The sequence below is a fragment of the Pistacia vera genome, unplaced genomic scaffold (genome assembly GCF_008641045.1).
Source record: "Pistacia vera cultivar Batoury unplaced genomic scaffold, PisVer_v2 Contig303, whole genome shotgun sequence".
Classification (NCBI taxonomy): domain Eukaryota; kingdom Viridiplantae; phylum Streptophyta; class Magnoliopsida; order Sapindales; family Anacardiaceae; genus Pistacia; species Pistacia vera.
This window is the reverse complement of record NW_022196117.1, coordinates 61,894-78,071: the sequence shown is the minus strand read 5'-3', so window position 1 is coordinate 78,071 and position 16,178 is coordinate 61,894. Positions and strand designations below refer to the sequence as shown.

General features: G+C 35.2%; 1 protein-coding gene across 1 annotated transcript; it reads right to left on the bottom strand.

The window, feature by feature from the left end:
• Window positions 1-8,122: 8,122 nt before the first annotated feature.
• Window positions 8,123-9,239, bottom strand: LOC116135803 (putative disease resistance protein RGA1). Its single transcript, XM_031421524.1, has 2 exons — window positions 8,957-9,239; window positions 8,123-8,811 (listed from the first exon to the last, which is right to left on the bottom strand). The coding sequence occupies exons 1-2, from the start codon at window positions 9,237-9,239 to the stop codon at window positions 8,123-8,125; spliced, it is 972 nt and encodes a 323-aa protein (XP_031277384.1).
• Between the last annotated feature and the right edge of the window lie 6,939 nt (window positions 9,240-16,178).

Here is a 16,178-nt window from a genome sequence, read left to right as displayed (position 1 = left end):
AATGATTATTGTAGAGTACAAAGGAAATTAGGCATGATCGCTTAAGCGACGTGAGATATCACTTAAGCGATCATGGCTTATGTATATAGGATCTCTTAAGCGATATATAACATTGCTTAAGTGATCCTGTATTTGACAATGATTATTCTACAAAAGGAAATTCGCTTGATTGCTTAAGCGATCCTGTACCGACAAGCCATGATCGCTTCAGCGATGTGGCATGTCGCTTAAGAGATCTTGTATACATAAGTCATGATTGCTTAAGTATAAACCATGTCGCTTAAGCGATCAAGGAAATTTTCCTTTGTTCTCGTAATAATTCACTCAAATACACGATCGCTTAAGCGATTTAATATCTCAATCGCTTAAGCAACCTAGTAGACATAAACCATAATCGCATCGCTTAAATGATCATGGCTAATTTCCTTTTGCACTCTACATTGATTCATTCTCAAATACAGGATCGCTTAAATGATGTCATGCCTCACTCAAGCGATCCAGTATACATAAGCCTTGATCACCTAAGCGATAGACCACGTCACTTAAGAGATCAAGGCTAATTTCCTTTTGTACTCCATTAATTTTCTCAAATACAGGATTGCTTAAGCGATATCATACCTCGCTTAAGAATATCACTTAAGCGATCCAATATACATAAGCAATGATCGCTTAAGCAATATACCACATCGCTTAAGCGATCAAGGCTAATTTCCTTTTGTACTTGGAATAATTCATTCTCAAATACATTAGATCGCTTAAGCGATATCCCACGTCACTTAAGCGACTATGGCTAATTTCCTTTATACTTAATAATCATTCTAAATCACGAATCACTTAAGCGATGTGGGCTATCGCTTAACTGATCTGGTGTACATAAGCCCTGATTGCTTAAGCGATAAAAGCAAATTTCCTTTTGTACTTAGAATAATTCATTCTCAACTACAGGATCGCTTAAGCGATCCAATATGCATAAGCCATGATCGCTTAAGTGATAACCCGAGTCGCTTAAGCGATCAAGGCAAATTTCCTTTTGTACTTGGAAAAGTCATTCTCAAGTACAGGATCACTTAAGCAATGTCTTCTCTCGCTTAAACGATCTAGTATACATAATCCTTGATCGCTTAAGCGATCTCCCATGTTACTTAAGTGATCAAGGCAAATTTCTTTTTGTACTTGGAATAATTCATTCTCAACTACAAAATTGCTTAAGCGATTTCAGATCTCGCTTAAGCAATCCCGTATGAATAAGCCATGATCGCTTAAGCGATCCCGTATGAATAAACCATGATCACTTAATCGATAACCCAAGTCGCTTAAGCGATCAAGGCAAATTTCCTTTTGTACTTGGAATAATTCAGTCTCAACTACAAGATCGCTTAAGCAATTTCATATCTCACTTAAGCGATCCCGTATGAATAAGTCGTGATCGCTTAAGGGATAACCCATGTTGCTTTGGCGATCAAGGCAAATTTCCTTTTGTACTTGAAAATTCATTCTCAAGTACAAGATCGCTTAAGCAATGTCTTGTCTCGCTTAAGCGATCCAGTATACATAAGCCTTAATCGCTTAAGCGATATCCCTCGTCGCTTAAGCAATCATGGCTAATTTCGTTTATACTTAATAATCATTATAAATTAAGGATCGCTTAGGCGATGTAGTCTCTCGCTTAAACGATCCAGTATACATAAGCCGTGATCGCTTAAGCGATAACATACGTCGCTTAAGCGATCAAGGCAAATTTCCTTTTGTACTTGAAATAATTCATTCTCAAATACAAGCTCGCTTAAGCGATCCAGTATACATAAGCCGTGATTGCTTAAGCGATATCCCGCGCCGCTTAAGCGATCAAGGCTAATTTCCTTTTTACTCTACAATAATCATTCTCAAATTCATGGGTAGAGATTTGGGTAGAAGAGAACTAGACAACTATGCAACTTAGTGAACATATCTTGTTCTTCTTTCTTCGAAACATAAACTGCATGTTTGGCTTAATATTTTTATCCATATTCTGGATCCTATTCTCCAAATAATGTTTGGCACATTATTCCAGAAATATTACCCTATTTTTTTAATTACATGTAAACCCTATAAGGTTATTAATTTCACTAAATACCCCCTAAAAAAAGTTTAAAAATTAACAAAAACACCCCCATCAACCCAACCTGTCAGATTCCGGCAACCACCGTCGGTGATAGCCAGAATATGTACAACGGCCTAACTTCCGACCAGAAATGGCCAGAAGTTCACCGATGTGGCCTTTTCCGGCCAGATCTGGCCGTCAGCGACGGCTAAAGATGTGGCCGTCGTTTTCGGTCAACGACGGCCAAGATTTTTCCATCGTTGACCAAAAACGACGACCACATCTTTGGCCGTCGCTGACTGCCAAAGATGGCCGTCGTTTGGCCTTTTCCGGCCGTCGACAGCCATAACAGACCGTAGATCTGGCCTGAAAAGGCCATAACGACGTGTTACGGCACAGATCCGACCGGTCTGTGCTGTAACGAAATTTTCCAGCCAGATTCCGGCGGTAGTGGTCGGAATCTGACATTGCAGGTGGTGGGGGTGTTTTTGTCATTTTATATGTTAGGGTCTTTAGTTAAATTAGTAAACCTAAGGGTTTTTTCACAAATTTTTAAAATTTACCTCGTAATACTCCCCTATCCAATAACCCAATACTATCCCCAAAATTCTATCCAAAATACTAAACCAAACGCACCCAAAGATGTTAAGAGTTCAAGCAAGAAAATGGCTTTATAGTTGAGATATGGACGAAAAAAAAGACGGTGAAATTTTTAGAGCATTGATAAATATTACACTCTTTTGAGATTCTTCTCAGTCTGATTTTAAAAAGAGTTGTTATTTTAACGAGTAAACAAAGTTTGAATGACTAGTCAAAAGATTGTTTGTGCAAATGGTTTTACAAAGTTACAACGTCATACATAAAACTAAATGATCTACGGTTATTCTATTACTGTTGTTAGTCCTTTTTTATTTAATATTTATTATTAATAATAATTTTTTTCATTTTAATAGAATGTGAAAGTAACACTTCGGTCTTTGTCAGTTAGCACTATACATAAAACTAAATAATCTATTGTTATTCTATTATTTTTGTTAGTTCTTGGCAAAAAAATAATATATAAATAAATATAATATTTATATAAAATTGAACTCTGCAACCATCTTCTCTGCACTCTATAGATCGAGAGAGTGCCTGAATTTTTCAGAAACTTTTTGACTATGAACAGCAGCTCTTGTTATCACAATAACTTTTTCAGCACAACAGCTATAACCTTCTATAAAATATTAAGTTTTTTGAAGATTTACTTTACTAAAAAAGTTCAAATGAAACTGAAAATTGCAGTAACCTTGGGCTTGGTGTTGCTTTTTATAGTTCACTCGTGACTAATTCAGTAAATTGATTGATTTGACACGACAATTATTTTGATAATATTTAAAATGGATGAAAGTTAAAAATAATTAATTTTATTTAATACAATATAAAGAATGATTTATCCAAGCTTCTCAAAACACAAATGTAATGTCATCACACATTTACAAGATATAGTTGTTGTGCTGAAAAATTTATTGTGATGGCAGGAGCCGTATGTTTTAAAAAATTTATTTAAAACATACTTCACAACTATATCACCACCTCAGCAATTCAACCCACCTCTTCTATTGATTTCATCAATCAACTCATCAAAACTAACTTCTATACTCACCGCAATTGGTTTAACTTGTTTGCTCTTCCCAATCTACTTCCAGCAACTTTCTTCCTCCACCCACTCACCAAAATATTTAACACCCAAAATAACTTTTCCCATGTCTAATAATAGTCAAGTACCTATAATGCAAGAAAACAAAAATTATTAACTAATATATTAAGGGTTGACAGATTTTAAAAAGCATCTACAGAGTCGCTTAAACGATGTGGTTTATCGTTTAAACGATCTGCTATATCACTTACTAAATCGCTTAATCGCTTAAGCGATCTTGTATAAATAAGCATAATTGCTTAAGTGATCTTATGTCATATACCTGATCACTTAAGCGATCTGTTGCCATATACCAAACTTAAATAATATCGCTTAAGCAATCCGATACCATATACCTGATCGCTTAAGTGATCTATGATCTGCTGCATTATACGACATATCAGATCGCTTAAGCAATCCAACAGATCTAGAACACATTTTCAGTTATTTCCACCTATAATCGGTGCTACCACCCCTAGCTACCTATAATGCAAGAAAATATCCAACAAATGTCACTCCTTTCAACTTGCATTACATCAAACACAACCCAACAACCTAAACAACTAAATCAAAATCATAACCCAAACCCAATCCATCATTAAATCTTTGTAAATAGAAATATAAAATGGAAAAGGGAGACACACATACCTAGACGAAATGTTAGGATGAGGAGATGAATCTGCGGCGGAGAAGATGTTAATGGCAGAGGAAGAAGATAGTATTAATGGTGGGAAGATGTACAAGAAGGAGAAAGAAGAAGATGTAGAAGAAGAAGAAGAAGATGCAGAGGAAGAAGAAGATGTAGAAAAAGCTTAGAATAAACAGCAACCAGGGGAGGGATGCGTTAATGGTGGGAGGAAGAAGAAGATGTTATGTTTGGGTTTGTTTACAAGAATTTCAGGTTTTTGGGGACATATTATAATTTTTTAAATATTACACAATGCTTCATTAATCTTAATTAAGCCATGATTAGAGTTTAACTATCATTAGTTTGTCCTAATAAAAAATAAGGTCATTTAGTAAAGACTAAAAAACTACATGACCTTTTAATTAAATTCAATGCCAATATGTGGCCTTTGATTAATTGCCCCGCTGATATTTCTGAAGGAGTGTGGTGTCAATGTTTGTGCTATGTAATGGGGAAAGAAAATCCTATTTGACCCCTATCTATGATATAGTATCAAGATTACCCTCTTAGTTTCATAAACTAACAATATTACCCCTTCTTTGGTTTTTCCGTTAAATTTAGGTGGCTTTCATTATTGCATTTAGTGTTTTTGTGTCAAATAATGAAATTTGAAATAAGATGTTTGATTTTGTATTTTCAAAATTTATAAATACATTTATTATCATTTTCCAAAAAAAAAAATTTAGAAATTTGAAAAAATGGAAACACTGAAATATTTTCATGTTTTCCCCTTTAGAAAACGGATATGATAAATGAATAAATATTACAAATTTTGCAAGAAAAAAATAGAAAATGAAACGATAATGAACACTACCTACACTTTTGACACTCATAAAACCATCGTTCCTAATATTCACAATTAGACAATTAAATTAACAAAGCAAGGGATGATATTTTTAAATTTTGACACTAGAAGGATGAGATAAATAGAAAATGAAAAAGAAGAAAACGATGAACACAACCTTAACTCGTAATTTTCAAAATCGGACGTTAAATTAGAAGCAACCAATAAAACAAAAGGTGGTGGTGTTAGTTTTTGAAACTAGAGGGGTGAGATTTTCATCAAACATAGATAAGGGGCTGTGGAAAGCCCCTCCAAAGTTGACGGCTGAATATTGAACGTTAAATAAGAAACAAGAGGAGTTGAAAAGTTAAAAACATTTATTGGCTACACCCACACCAACCTCATTGTGGGCATATTAGTCAAAGTATTTATTTATCAATTACGTCTCTCACATGCTTCAAATAATTCGGTGGTCTCCAGAATTTCTCTTCACACCTAATTTTCCTTTGTCATCTATTCAATTTATTAAGTCATAGATCTTGAAGAAATTTATTATTCAGTTTATAGAAGTTTTATCATTGTTTTATTTGACTTTCACTATAGTGGTCGAATCTTAATAGGCGGGAGATTGAAGATGATAGTGTCTGAATCCCGATGTTCAAGCAATGTCGAGCATTGTTTAATGTATTGTATTTAAGCTTATAGATTGATTATTCTGATTTGCATATTTTCTCATGAATGAAGCAAAACAACTAAATTTTATAAATTTCAAGGATTTCCTCTCTAAACTGATTTATGGATAATTGCTGGATAAACAATATAAATGGTGGGGTTTGAGTGTGGTGGAATTCCAACCATTCAGGACTATTGGACATTTTCTGGCTTTCATTATAGCGCTCAAATCTTGATATATAGATAATGTCGAGCGATCAGGGGTTGGAGATTGAAGATGATAGTGTCTGAGACCCCATATTCGAGCAATGTAGAATATTATTTAATGTATTGTGTTTAAGCTTATACTACATATGAGCATTGTTTTAAAACCTGGTTAGACCTAGCTAGTTTAACTTGTTGAATCAGAAACCGATGATCGAGTCAGGTCGGTTCGACTAAAAAACCAAAATTTTCAAATAACTTAGTTTGAACTACGGTTAGATTGGATTTTTTATTATGAACCGCTAGTCCAACCGATTTGTCCAACAGTTAAACCATTTTTTTATTTTTTTATATGTCATGTTGATGTCAGAATGACGTCATCACACTGAGACCAACATGATGATATTACGGTTTAACCTGACGGTTGAACTGATTCGACCGACCAACCTGATGACCTGATGAACTGATCGGGTCACTTTTTGGATAGGGTTTTAAAACTTTGCTAATATGAGGACAATTTCATTAGATAATTAGAAGAAGAATATAGACTTGAAAACTTTTTTTGAGGTTACTTTTCAACGCAAGAGAAAAATGATGGTCATTTTATATTATTTCACAAAAAGTAAAGGTGGTTTTGGGAATTATAAAGGATGTGAATGTGAAATATTATTCTACGTTTTCAAAGAACGTATTGTGATAGAATACAAATCGAATCTTAATTCTGGAAGGAGAAATTATGCCTTTACAGCAATTTTTGAATTTAATTAATTAATTAATTTTAAACCATTAACTCAAGACCAGGACTTATGGACAGAAAGTCCAATAATTTGATAAATAGATTAGAAAATTATTGGAAAAAAAGTTGTAACAAAAGTGTGAAATTAAGAAATTAATCAGATAATTAATTGCTCCTCTTCTAGAATAATTCCGTTATTGTTTATTCAATATTATTATCAATAAAAACAATTAAAAAGAGTAATATTTTTTTCTTGTGAAAAATCTGATACCAGAAAGACAGACTCTAGCGAAAATAGTTCATCACAAAGAAAAGAAAATTCACAACAAACAAAAAATAATAATCTCCAACAATTCTCATCACCTGTAAAATTTTCATCTGAAACTCTCTTGCTGGTTTTCCTAGTTTCTCTCCAATATCACTTTTTTAAGTCACAGTTTGTGCACACCTTAATTAATTCTTAGGGTTATTGAACACCCTATAAATCCAATAAATCAGATAAGTCACAAACATGATAAATGACCACGTTATGTGACTCAAACACAATACCTCTTGGTAAACCATAATCTTATCATCCGGCCACAAGTCAAGTGGTTTTCTCTCCAATATCCTTGAATACTAGAAAAATCGAAATATGATTAGTGGTTAATAATTCGAGAGTCATACTACACCTCCAAAGTTGGAATCCCAACTTCGGATTTTAACTCCCATTGATTATAAGATAATGAGATGAGATGAGTGTGTTACTTGCTATAATCAATGTTAGTGCCGACACATAAACAGTCACGTAAATTAGAATCCAACTTTGTATACATAGTATTGGTTATAGTAACAACGAATATAATATTGGAACATTCAAAGCATTCTTCAATTTTCCCATAAATGAACTCTCACAACTAAAATGGGGCATATTACAAGTTCATTCTAAAGAAACTGCAATTTTGTGCCAATGTAAACAACCTAAAAACACTCAACTCCGGCAAATCTTGATATACTATGTAGAGTTAAAATTTTAGAAGTAAGAAATAATCACAAAAGAAAATCAGAATACATAATACTGTATGTTGGATTAGTAACTTCAGAAAACTGAGGAAGTTCAAGCACCTGCATACAACTTTCTTGGCTTATAACAAAGTAAATAAGAAGACAGATTATGGTACCTAATTAATCATGATTCGTCGCTGAAATGTTGGTTTAGTCCAAAATAATCTGTGAGACATAAGCAGTCACCAAACAATCTTGTCTGCATCTTTCACTGAGTGCCAGAGAGTCCTGAATCTTTAATTCTCGAAGAGCAGCGGATATTGTATCCCTTCTGGTAAAGATGACAAACCCCGGCAACTTATAATCTCAAGTTTCTGAAGTGATGTGAGATTTTGGAACCACTCTGGTAATGCTTTTAAGCTGGGACATTTTTCAATCCGCATGTACTGTAAAGTAGTAGCAGATCCTTGAAGAATCAACTGAGGCAAATACTCTAATGCTGGTAAGTCAATGAGCATAAATGTTTGAAGGTTTAGACAAGCGTCTTCCTCTTGCAATTCCATCTTCAGATTAAGCTTTGGGCAACCCTGAATCACCAACTTCTCTAACCTGGTTAGTTTTTTCATACTGTGTGGCAACGAGATCAAGCATCCACACTCTTGAATACATAATGTTCGGAGGGCTGTGAGGCTTTGCACGTCGAACAAGCTTAGTAAGTTGAAGCAGTTATCCATGCACAAATATCGAAGAGACTTCAAACACTCTATACCATTCTCTGGTATATACCGAGCAGCCGTGGTTAATTCTAAATATCTGAGACTGCTCATGTATTTGATATTAGAAGGCAACCCATGAAGAAGTGAACAACGAAGAAGTCTCAAGGTTTGTAAACTGTGAAGCTTACAAATTGATTCAGAGAGTTCTGTCAAAAAGATATTATCTGATAGGTCAAGATATCTTAAATGTTTCAATATACCAATAGAATCTGGCAAAGCAAAATGAAGTATGGAGCTTAAACTTAGCAGCCGTAGGTACTTAAACATTGAGAAACACATCTTAAGAAAAGATTCGGTTAAAAACCCATAGTCTTCTCTTGGGAAAATAAATGGTCCGAACAGAGCCTGTGTTACTTGCAAGTTTTCGAGATTCATCCTTATAGAAGTGAGTATCCACGAATGAGAAATGTCGAACTCTTCTATCTACATTTTGGGTTTCGGATTTTACCACCAAACACTCTCTTTCTGCTACTGATACTGCAAGATCATGTGAAAGATCATGCATTTTAAAAGTAAAATAAAAACTGAAATCCTTAACATCTTGAAAGAAGCACCTTGACAAAAACTCCTTCAAGTACCGCAGACCAGCATCTTCCAACTCTTCATTTCCATACGGGATCACAAGTCCAAGCGCCATCCAAAAATGGACCAAATATCTGCTGTCAAAATGATAATCCTTGGGAAATAAGGAGCAATATGAAAAGCATCGTTGCAACTGAGAGGACAGACGATCATAACTCAATTTCAACGCTGGTAGGATGTCATCCTCCCCTTGTTCTAGCCTCCATATGTCATTGTCTTTTATGAACAACCAATCACTTTCATCTGTTTTTGTACAAAGTAAACTTCCTAAAGTTCTCACTGCTAGNTTTTTTTTTTTCTTTTTGTAGAGAGTGGTTCATCCGTTCATCACTCCTACTAGGACTGAATCGATAATGGATTATGTTACATCGGTCAAACCATTGGACAATGTTTTTTATGAGAAGATAGACCGCCTAATGTAGGACTTAGAAAGAGTCACGCATTTGACTGCAATGGAAGGGCCGTTTGTTGAGCATGTGACTGAGGCCGAAGGCCAAGTAGGCGAGATGGATGAGGAGAAAGACATGAAGGCTCTTGTTCGTACACCTCCTTCTAATTGGCAAACCAGTACACCAAGTACTAGTTTGCCACCAAGTATTGGTTTGTCACCAAGTACCGGTTTGCCTATACATCCTGAATCTAAGTTGGTTGACCTTATAAACGGTCTACACAACAAGTTTGACTTGTTGAGCAACAAGTTTGACATGTTGAGCAGTACTGTTTATGAGAAGGTAGATAAATTGGAAGAAGGGTGCAAAGGGTGGAGGAGAAGGTTGATGTGCTATTGGAAATGGAGGAAGTTCAACCTAAGAGAAGAGAGACCCAAAAAAGCAAGCATATGACATCTCCTTTCATGCAATTAAGGTATGAAAAGAAGAGGAGAGTTGCGAAAGAAAAGGAGGAAGCTAGAGGAAGTGAGGAAGCTAAACTGGCTGATACGGAGGAACAAGGAGGAAGTTGGGAAGTGAAGCAAACTGATACAGAGGAAGAAAGAGGAAGTGGGGTAGTGAAGCAATTAAAGCTTGATTTGTTTAAGGCAGTAGATCAGGAAGGGAAAAAAATCTTTTTATACCTATTACAATGATGAACAAAGTGATGTGGTTGTGTAGTGCAAGATCGGAGATTATCCTCGAAACTGGTTTGAGCAAATTTTGACAATGGACAACTAATCTGATGACTTGATGAGTTATTTTCCCATATTTTGCCTTATTTTTGCTTATGTTTTCCATGGGTATTGTGTGATTGCTTAAGCGATTTGTTTTGTTTAACAGATTGCTTAAGTGATCTGTTTTGATTTGATGGCACTTATCATGTTGTTTGTTTTGTTGCAGCACATTGATAAGGTTTTGGCACTTATGAGATTGAGATAGAGCATTGAGGGTGACAATTTTTATCCGTATTGTGCCATAATCGATGTGACATTTGGCCAAATCCTAGTAAGCGTACATGAGAAGTTAATGAAAAAGGCTAATGATGGAAAAGTCACAACGGGCGGTAAGCGAAAAAGAATGGCCATAAATGAGTATGACGGTGTCCTTGTTGGCTATCGGTTTGATGAGAGGATGATGCAGTATATGAGAGGGGAAAGGCCCAAATATGGCAAGAGTTGGGCAAATGTGAAAATAGTATACTACATTGTCACATCAAAGATATGCATTGGATAGTTGTCGTTTGGCAACTGGAGGAGGGCCTGCTGTAGATTTTTTATTGCAACCCCAGTATTTGTCGAGGGAGGCAGTTGGAGAAGGAGATAGAGCCGCTAGGTACATTGTTCCCACTACTGTTGCGAGAAAGCAGTATGTTTCAACACTTGGGCGATGAACTACTAACGCGAAAGTGGCAACACAAGCGCTTTCCCATCCCGACAAATGATGCAAGGTAAATTTTGTATAAAACTTACATAATACAATTGTTCTATAAGCTGATTGTAATACTAATGTCTTCCTCATATTGTAATGCTGATTGCGGGGTATATGCACTAAAATTTCTTAAGTTCAACATGACCAACACCTTAATGAACGGCTTGAATGACGATACAATGAGCAACTTTCAGGAGCGCTTGGCTGTTGAGTGTTTTCGCAGTCATATGGATCCATTAGTTACCGTGGAAGGTCTTTTGGCTGTTAGGCTTCTACAGAGACACCGTTGAATGCAGCCCTAGAGTCTAGTTATTACGAGGAAGATTAAAATCAAGGAAGACGGAAAGGTAAAAGAATTCATTTTAGATACTATTGGCCAAGATTGAGCAAAAACTGCATCAATTATGTCAAAAAGTATGTGTCAGTTTCATTCAATCAAAGCCATTATTGATGTTGTCATCAACAAGTATGGAAGTTAGACTTACAATTGTAGTTTATGTAAATTGCATTTCTTATATGGATAATTGGGTTGTCTTGAATTGGATAATTGGGTTGTGTTACATTAAACTGATATTGTTGGAAGGGGTGTTGTAGAAGAAGACAAAGAGGTTGCTGCTGTTGTTGCTAATGCTAATGCTGAATGCGTGCTAGATAACTTTGGAGGATGGGGAAGTGGCTGAAGACAATAATGAAGAGGGAGGATGGAGCCTGCCGAGGCTGCTATTAGTTTAGGACATTTAGTTAATCTGTATAATGTTGTATTTTCATGTAATTGACACATTTAAGTTTTCTACTAAATCAATTCAGTATTTCTTTCCCTTTTTTGACTTTGAGTTTATTTAGTGATGTTGTTAAATGGAATGAATATGTGCTGATGCAAATAGGTTGTCAAATTCAGGAGAAAATATGGAATGAATACGTGTTTATTCAAATAAGTTGTCAAATTGAGAAAATATAGAGTTAATATGTGTTGATGCAAAAAGGTTTTTCAAATGGAGGAGAAAATACATAATTAATGTGTTGGACATGATCGCTTAAACAATGGCGTATATCACTTAATCGATCAAGGGTTTTTTAAACTGGATCGTTTAAGCGACGTAAGCCCAAGGATGATCTTGATTCTGCCTTTCACTTGATCGCTTAAGCGAAGCATGGTATCGTGTAAGCGAAGAAGACTAAATACACTGGATCGCTCAAGCGATCCTGCGCTTGAGGATGATTTTGTTACTGCCTTGGACATGATCACTTAAGCGATGACTGTATCGCTTAAGCGATAAAGGCTAAATAAACTAGATCGCTTAAGCAAGACATGAAATCGCTTAAGCGATCGTACACGAGGGGATGATCTTGATTTTGCCTTTCACTTCATCACTTAAGCGAATCATGGTATTACGTAAGCGATGAAGGCTAAATACATTGCATTACTTAAGCGAGCCATAGCANGGTTTGGGTTATGATTTTGATTTAGTTGTTTAGGTTGTTGGGTTGTGTTTGATGTAATGCAAGTTGAAAGGAGTGAAATTTGTTGAATATTTTCTTGCATTGTGGGTAGTTGGGGGTGGTAGCATCGATTGTAGGTGGAGATGATTGAAAATATGTTCTGGATCTGATGGATTGCTTAAGTGATCTGGTGTATCCCTTAAGCGATCTGGTATGTCGTATAATGCAGCAAATTGTATATCGTTTAAGCGATCAGGTATATGGCATAAGATCGCTTAAGCGATCTTCTTTAAGTTTGGTATATGGCAGCAGATCGCTTAAGCGATCAGGCATATGGCATAAGACCACTTAAGCGATCATGTTTGTTTATACCAGATCGCTTAAGTGATCATACTGGATCACTTAAGCAATCCAATAAGCGATATAGCAGATCACTTAAGCGATACACCACATCACTTAAGCGACTCTGCAGATGCTTTTTAAAATCTATTAACCCGTAATATATCAGTTGATAATTTTTGTTTTTTTGCATTATAGATACTTGGTTATTATTAGACATGGGACAAGTTTTCTTAGGTGTTGAATATTTTGGTAAGTGGGTAGAGGAAGAAAGTTACTGGAAGTGGATTGGGAAGAGCAAACAAGTTAAACCAATTGCAGTGAGTACAGAAGTTAGTTTTGATGAGTTGATTGATGAAATCATTAGAAGAGGTGGGTTGAGTTGCTGACGTAGTGATATAGTTGTGAAGTATGTTTGAAATAAAATTTTTAAAACATACGACTCCTGCCATCACAATAAATTTTTCAGCACAACAGCTATATTTTGTAAATGTGTGATGACATTACATTTGTGTTTTGAGAAGCTTGAACAAATCATCCTTTATATCATGTTAAATAAAATTAATTATTTTTAACTTTTATCCATTTTAAATATTATAAAAATAATTGTTGTGTCAAATCAATCAATTTACTAAATTAGTCACGAGTGAGTTGTAAAAAGCAACACCAACCCCAAGGTTACTACAATTTTCAGTTTCATTTGAACTTTTTTAGTAAAGTAAATCTTCAAAAAGCTTAATATTTTATAGAAGGTTATAGATGTTGTGTGAAAAACTTATTGTGATAACAGGAGCTGCTGTTCATAGTAAAAAAATTTCTGAAAAATTCTAGCACTCTCTCGGTCTACAGAGTACAGAGTAGATGGTTGCAGAGTTCAATTTTATATAAATATTATATTTATTTATATATTATTTTCTTGCCAAGAACTAACAAAAATAATAGAATAACAATAGATCATTCAATTTTATGTACGGTTCGAATTGACAAAGACTGAAGTGTTATTTTTACATTCTATTGAAATGAAAAAAATAATTAATAATAATAAATATTAAATAAAAAAGGACTAACAATAGTAATAGAATAACCGTAGATCATTTAGTTTTAAGTACGGAGCTGTAACTCTACAAAACCATCTACACAAACAATTTGTTGACTAGTCATTCAAACTTCGTTTACTCCTTAAAATACAACTCTTTTTAAAATCAGACAGAGAAGAATCTCAAAAGAGTGTAATATTTATCAATGCTTTAAAAATTTCACCGTCTTCTTCTTCATCCATATCTCAACTTTGAAGCCATTTTCTTGCTCGAACTCTTAACATCTTTATGTTTCGAAGAAAGAAGAAGAAGATATGTTCACTAAGCTTGCATGGTTATCTAGTTCTCTTCTACCCAAATCTCTACCCTTGAATTTGAGAATGATTATTGTAGAGTACAAAGGAAATTAGGCATGATCGCTTAAGCGATGCGGGATATTGCTTAAGCGATCATGGCTTATGTATACTAGATCGCTTAAGTGAGAGCCCACATCGCTTAAGCGAGCCTTAATTTAGAATGATTATTAAGTATAAAGGAAATTAGCTATGACCGCTTAAGCGACGTGGGATATTGCTTAAGCGATCAAGGCTTATGTATAGTGGATTGCTTAAGCGAGACAAGACATCGTTTAAGCGATCCTGTATTTGAGAATGAATTATTCCAAGTACAAAAGGAAATTTGCCTTGATCGCTTAAGCAACGTATGTTATCGCTTAAGCGATCACAACTTATGTATACTGGATCGCTTAAGCGAGAGCCCACATCACTTAAGCAATCCTTAATTTAGAATGATTATTAAGTATAAAGGAAATTAGTCATGATCGCTTAAGCAATGTGGGACATGATCGCTTAAGCAAGACAAGACATCGCTTAAGTGATCTTGTATTTGAGAATGAATTTTCCAAGTACAAAAGAAAATTTGGCTTGATCGCTTAAGCGACATGGGTTATCGCTTAAACGATCATGGCTTATGCATACTGGATTGCTTAAGCGAGATCTGAAATCGCTTAAGCGATCCTGTAGTTTGAGAATGGAAATTATTGCGAGTCCAAAAGGGAAATTGGACTTGATCGCTTAAGCGACGTGGGTTATCGCCTAAGCGATTATGGCTTATGCATGCTGGATCGCTTAAGCGATCCTGTAGTTGAGAATGAATTATTCCAAGTACAAAAGGAAAATTTCCTTGATCGCTTAAGCGATCAAGGCTTATGTACACTGGATTGCTTAAGCGATCTGTAATTTATAATGATTAATAAGTATAAAGGAAATTAGCCATGATCGCTTAAGCGACGTGGGATATCACTTAAGCAATCTTGTATTTGAGAATGAATTATTCCAAGTACAAAAGGAAATTAGCCATGATCGCTTAAGCAACGTGGGATATCGCTTAAGCAATCCTGTATTTGAGAATGAATTATTCCAACTACAAAAGGAAATTAGCCTTGATCGCTTAAGCGATCACGACTTATGTATACTGGATCGCTTAAGCAAGGTACGACATCGCTTAATCAATCCTGTATTTGAGAATGAATTAATGGAGTACAAAAGGAAATTAGCCTTGATCACTTAAGCGATCATAGCTTATGTACTAGATCGCTTAAGCGAGGTATGACATCGTTTAAGCGATCCTATATTTGAGAATGAATTAATGCATAGTACAAAAGGAAATTAGCCATGATCGCTTAAGCGATGCAGGATATCGCTTAAGTGATCACGGTTTATGATACTGGGTCGCTTAAGTAAGGTCTTAAATTGCTTAAGTCATCCTGTATTTGAGAATGAATTATTCCAAGTACAAAGGAAATTTGCCTTGATCGCTTAAGCGACATGGGTTATCACTTAAGCGATCATGGCTTATGTATTAAGCGATCCTGAATTTAGAATAATTATTAAATATAAAAGAAATTAGGCCTGATCACCTAAGCGACGCCGTGTATCGCTTAAGTGATCATGACTTATCAGTACAAGATTGCTTAAGCGAGCCATTAAATCGCTTAAGCGATCAAGCGAATTTCCTTTTGTAAAATAATTCATTGTCAAATATAGGATCACTTAAGTGATGTTCGATATCGCTTAAGCGATTCAGTATACATAAGCCATGATCATTTAAGCAATATCTCGTGTCGTTTAAGCGATCATGCCTAATTTCCTTTGTACTCTACAATAAATCATTCTCAAATTCAAGGGTAGAGATTTGGGTAGAAGAGAACTAGATAACCATGCAAGCTTAGTGAACATATCTTCTTTTTCTTTCTTCGAAACATAAAGATGTTAAGAGTTCGAGCAAGAAAATGGCTTCAGAGTTGAGATATGGACGAAG

Excerpts from the sequence above, each read along its gene's own strand:
- LOC116135803 (XM_031421524.1), bottom strand. The coding sequence starts at position 9,239 with ATGGCGCTTGGACTTGTGATCCCGTATGGAAATGAAGAGTTGGAAGAT. Across the intron at positions 8,812-8,956 it reads TGAATCTCGAAAACTTGCAA|ATTCTATTGGTATATTGAAA; the intron begins GTAACACAGGCT and ends TTGCTTTGCCAG.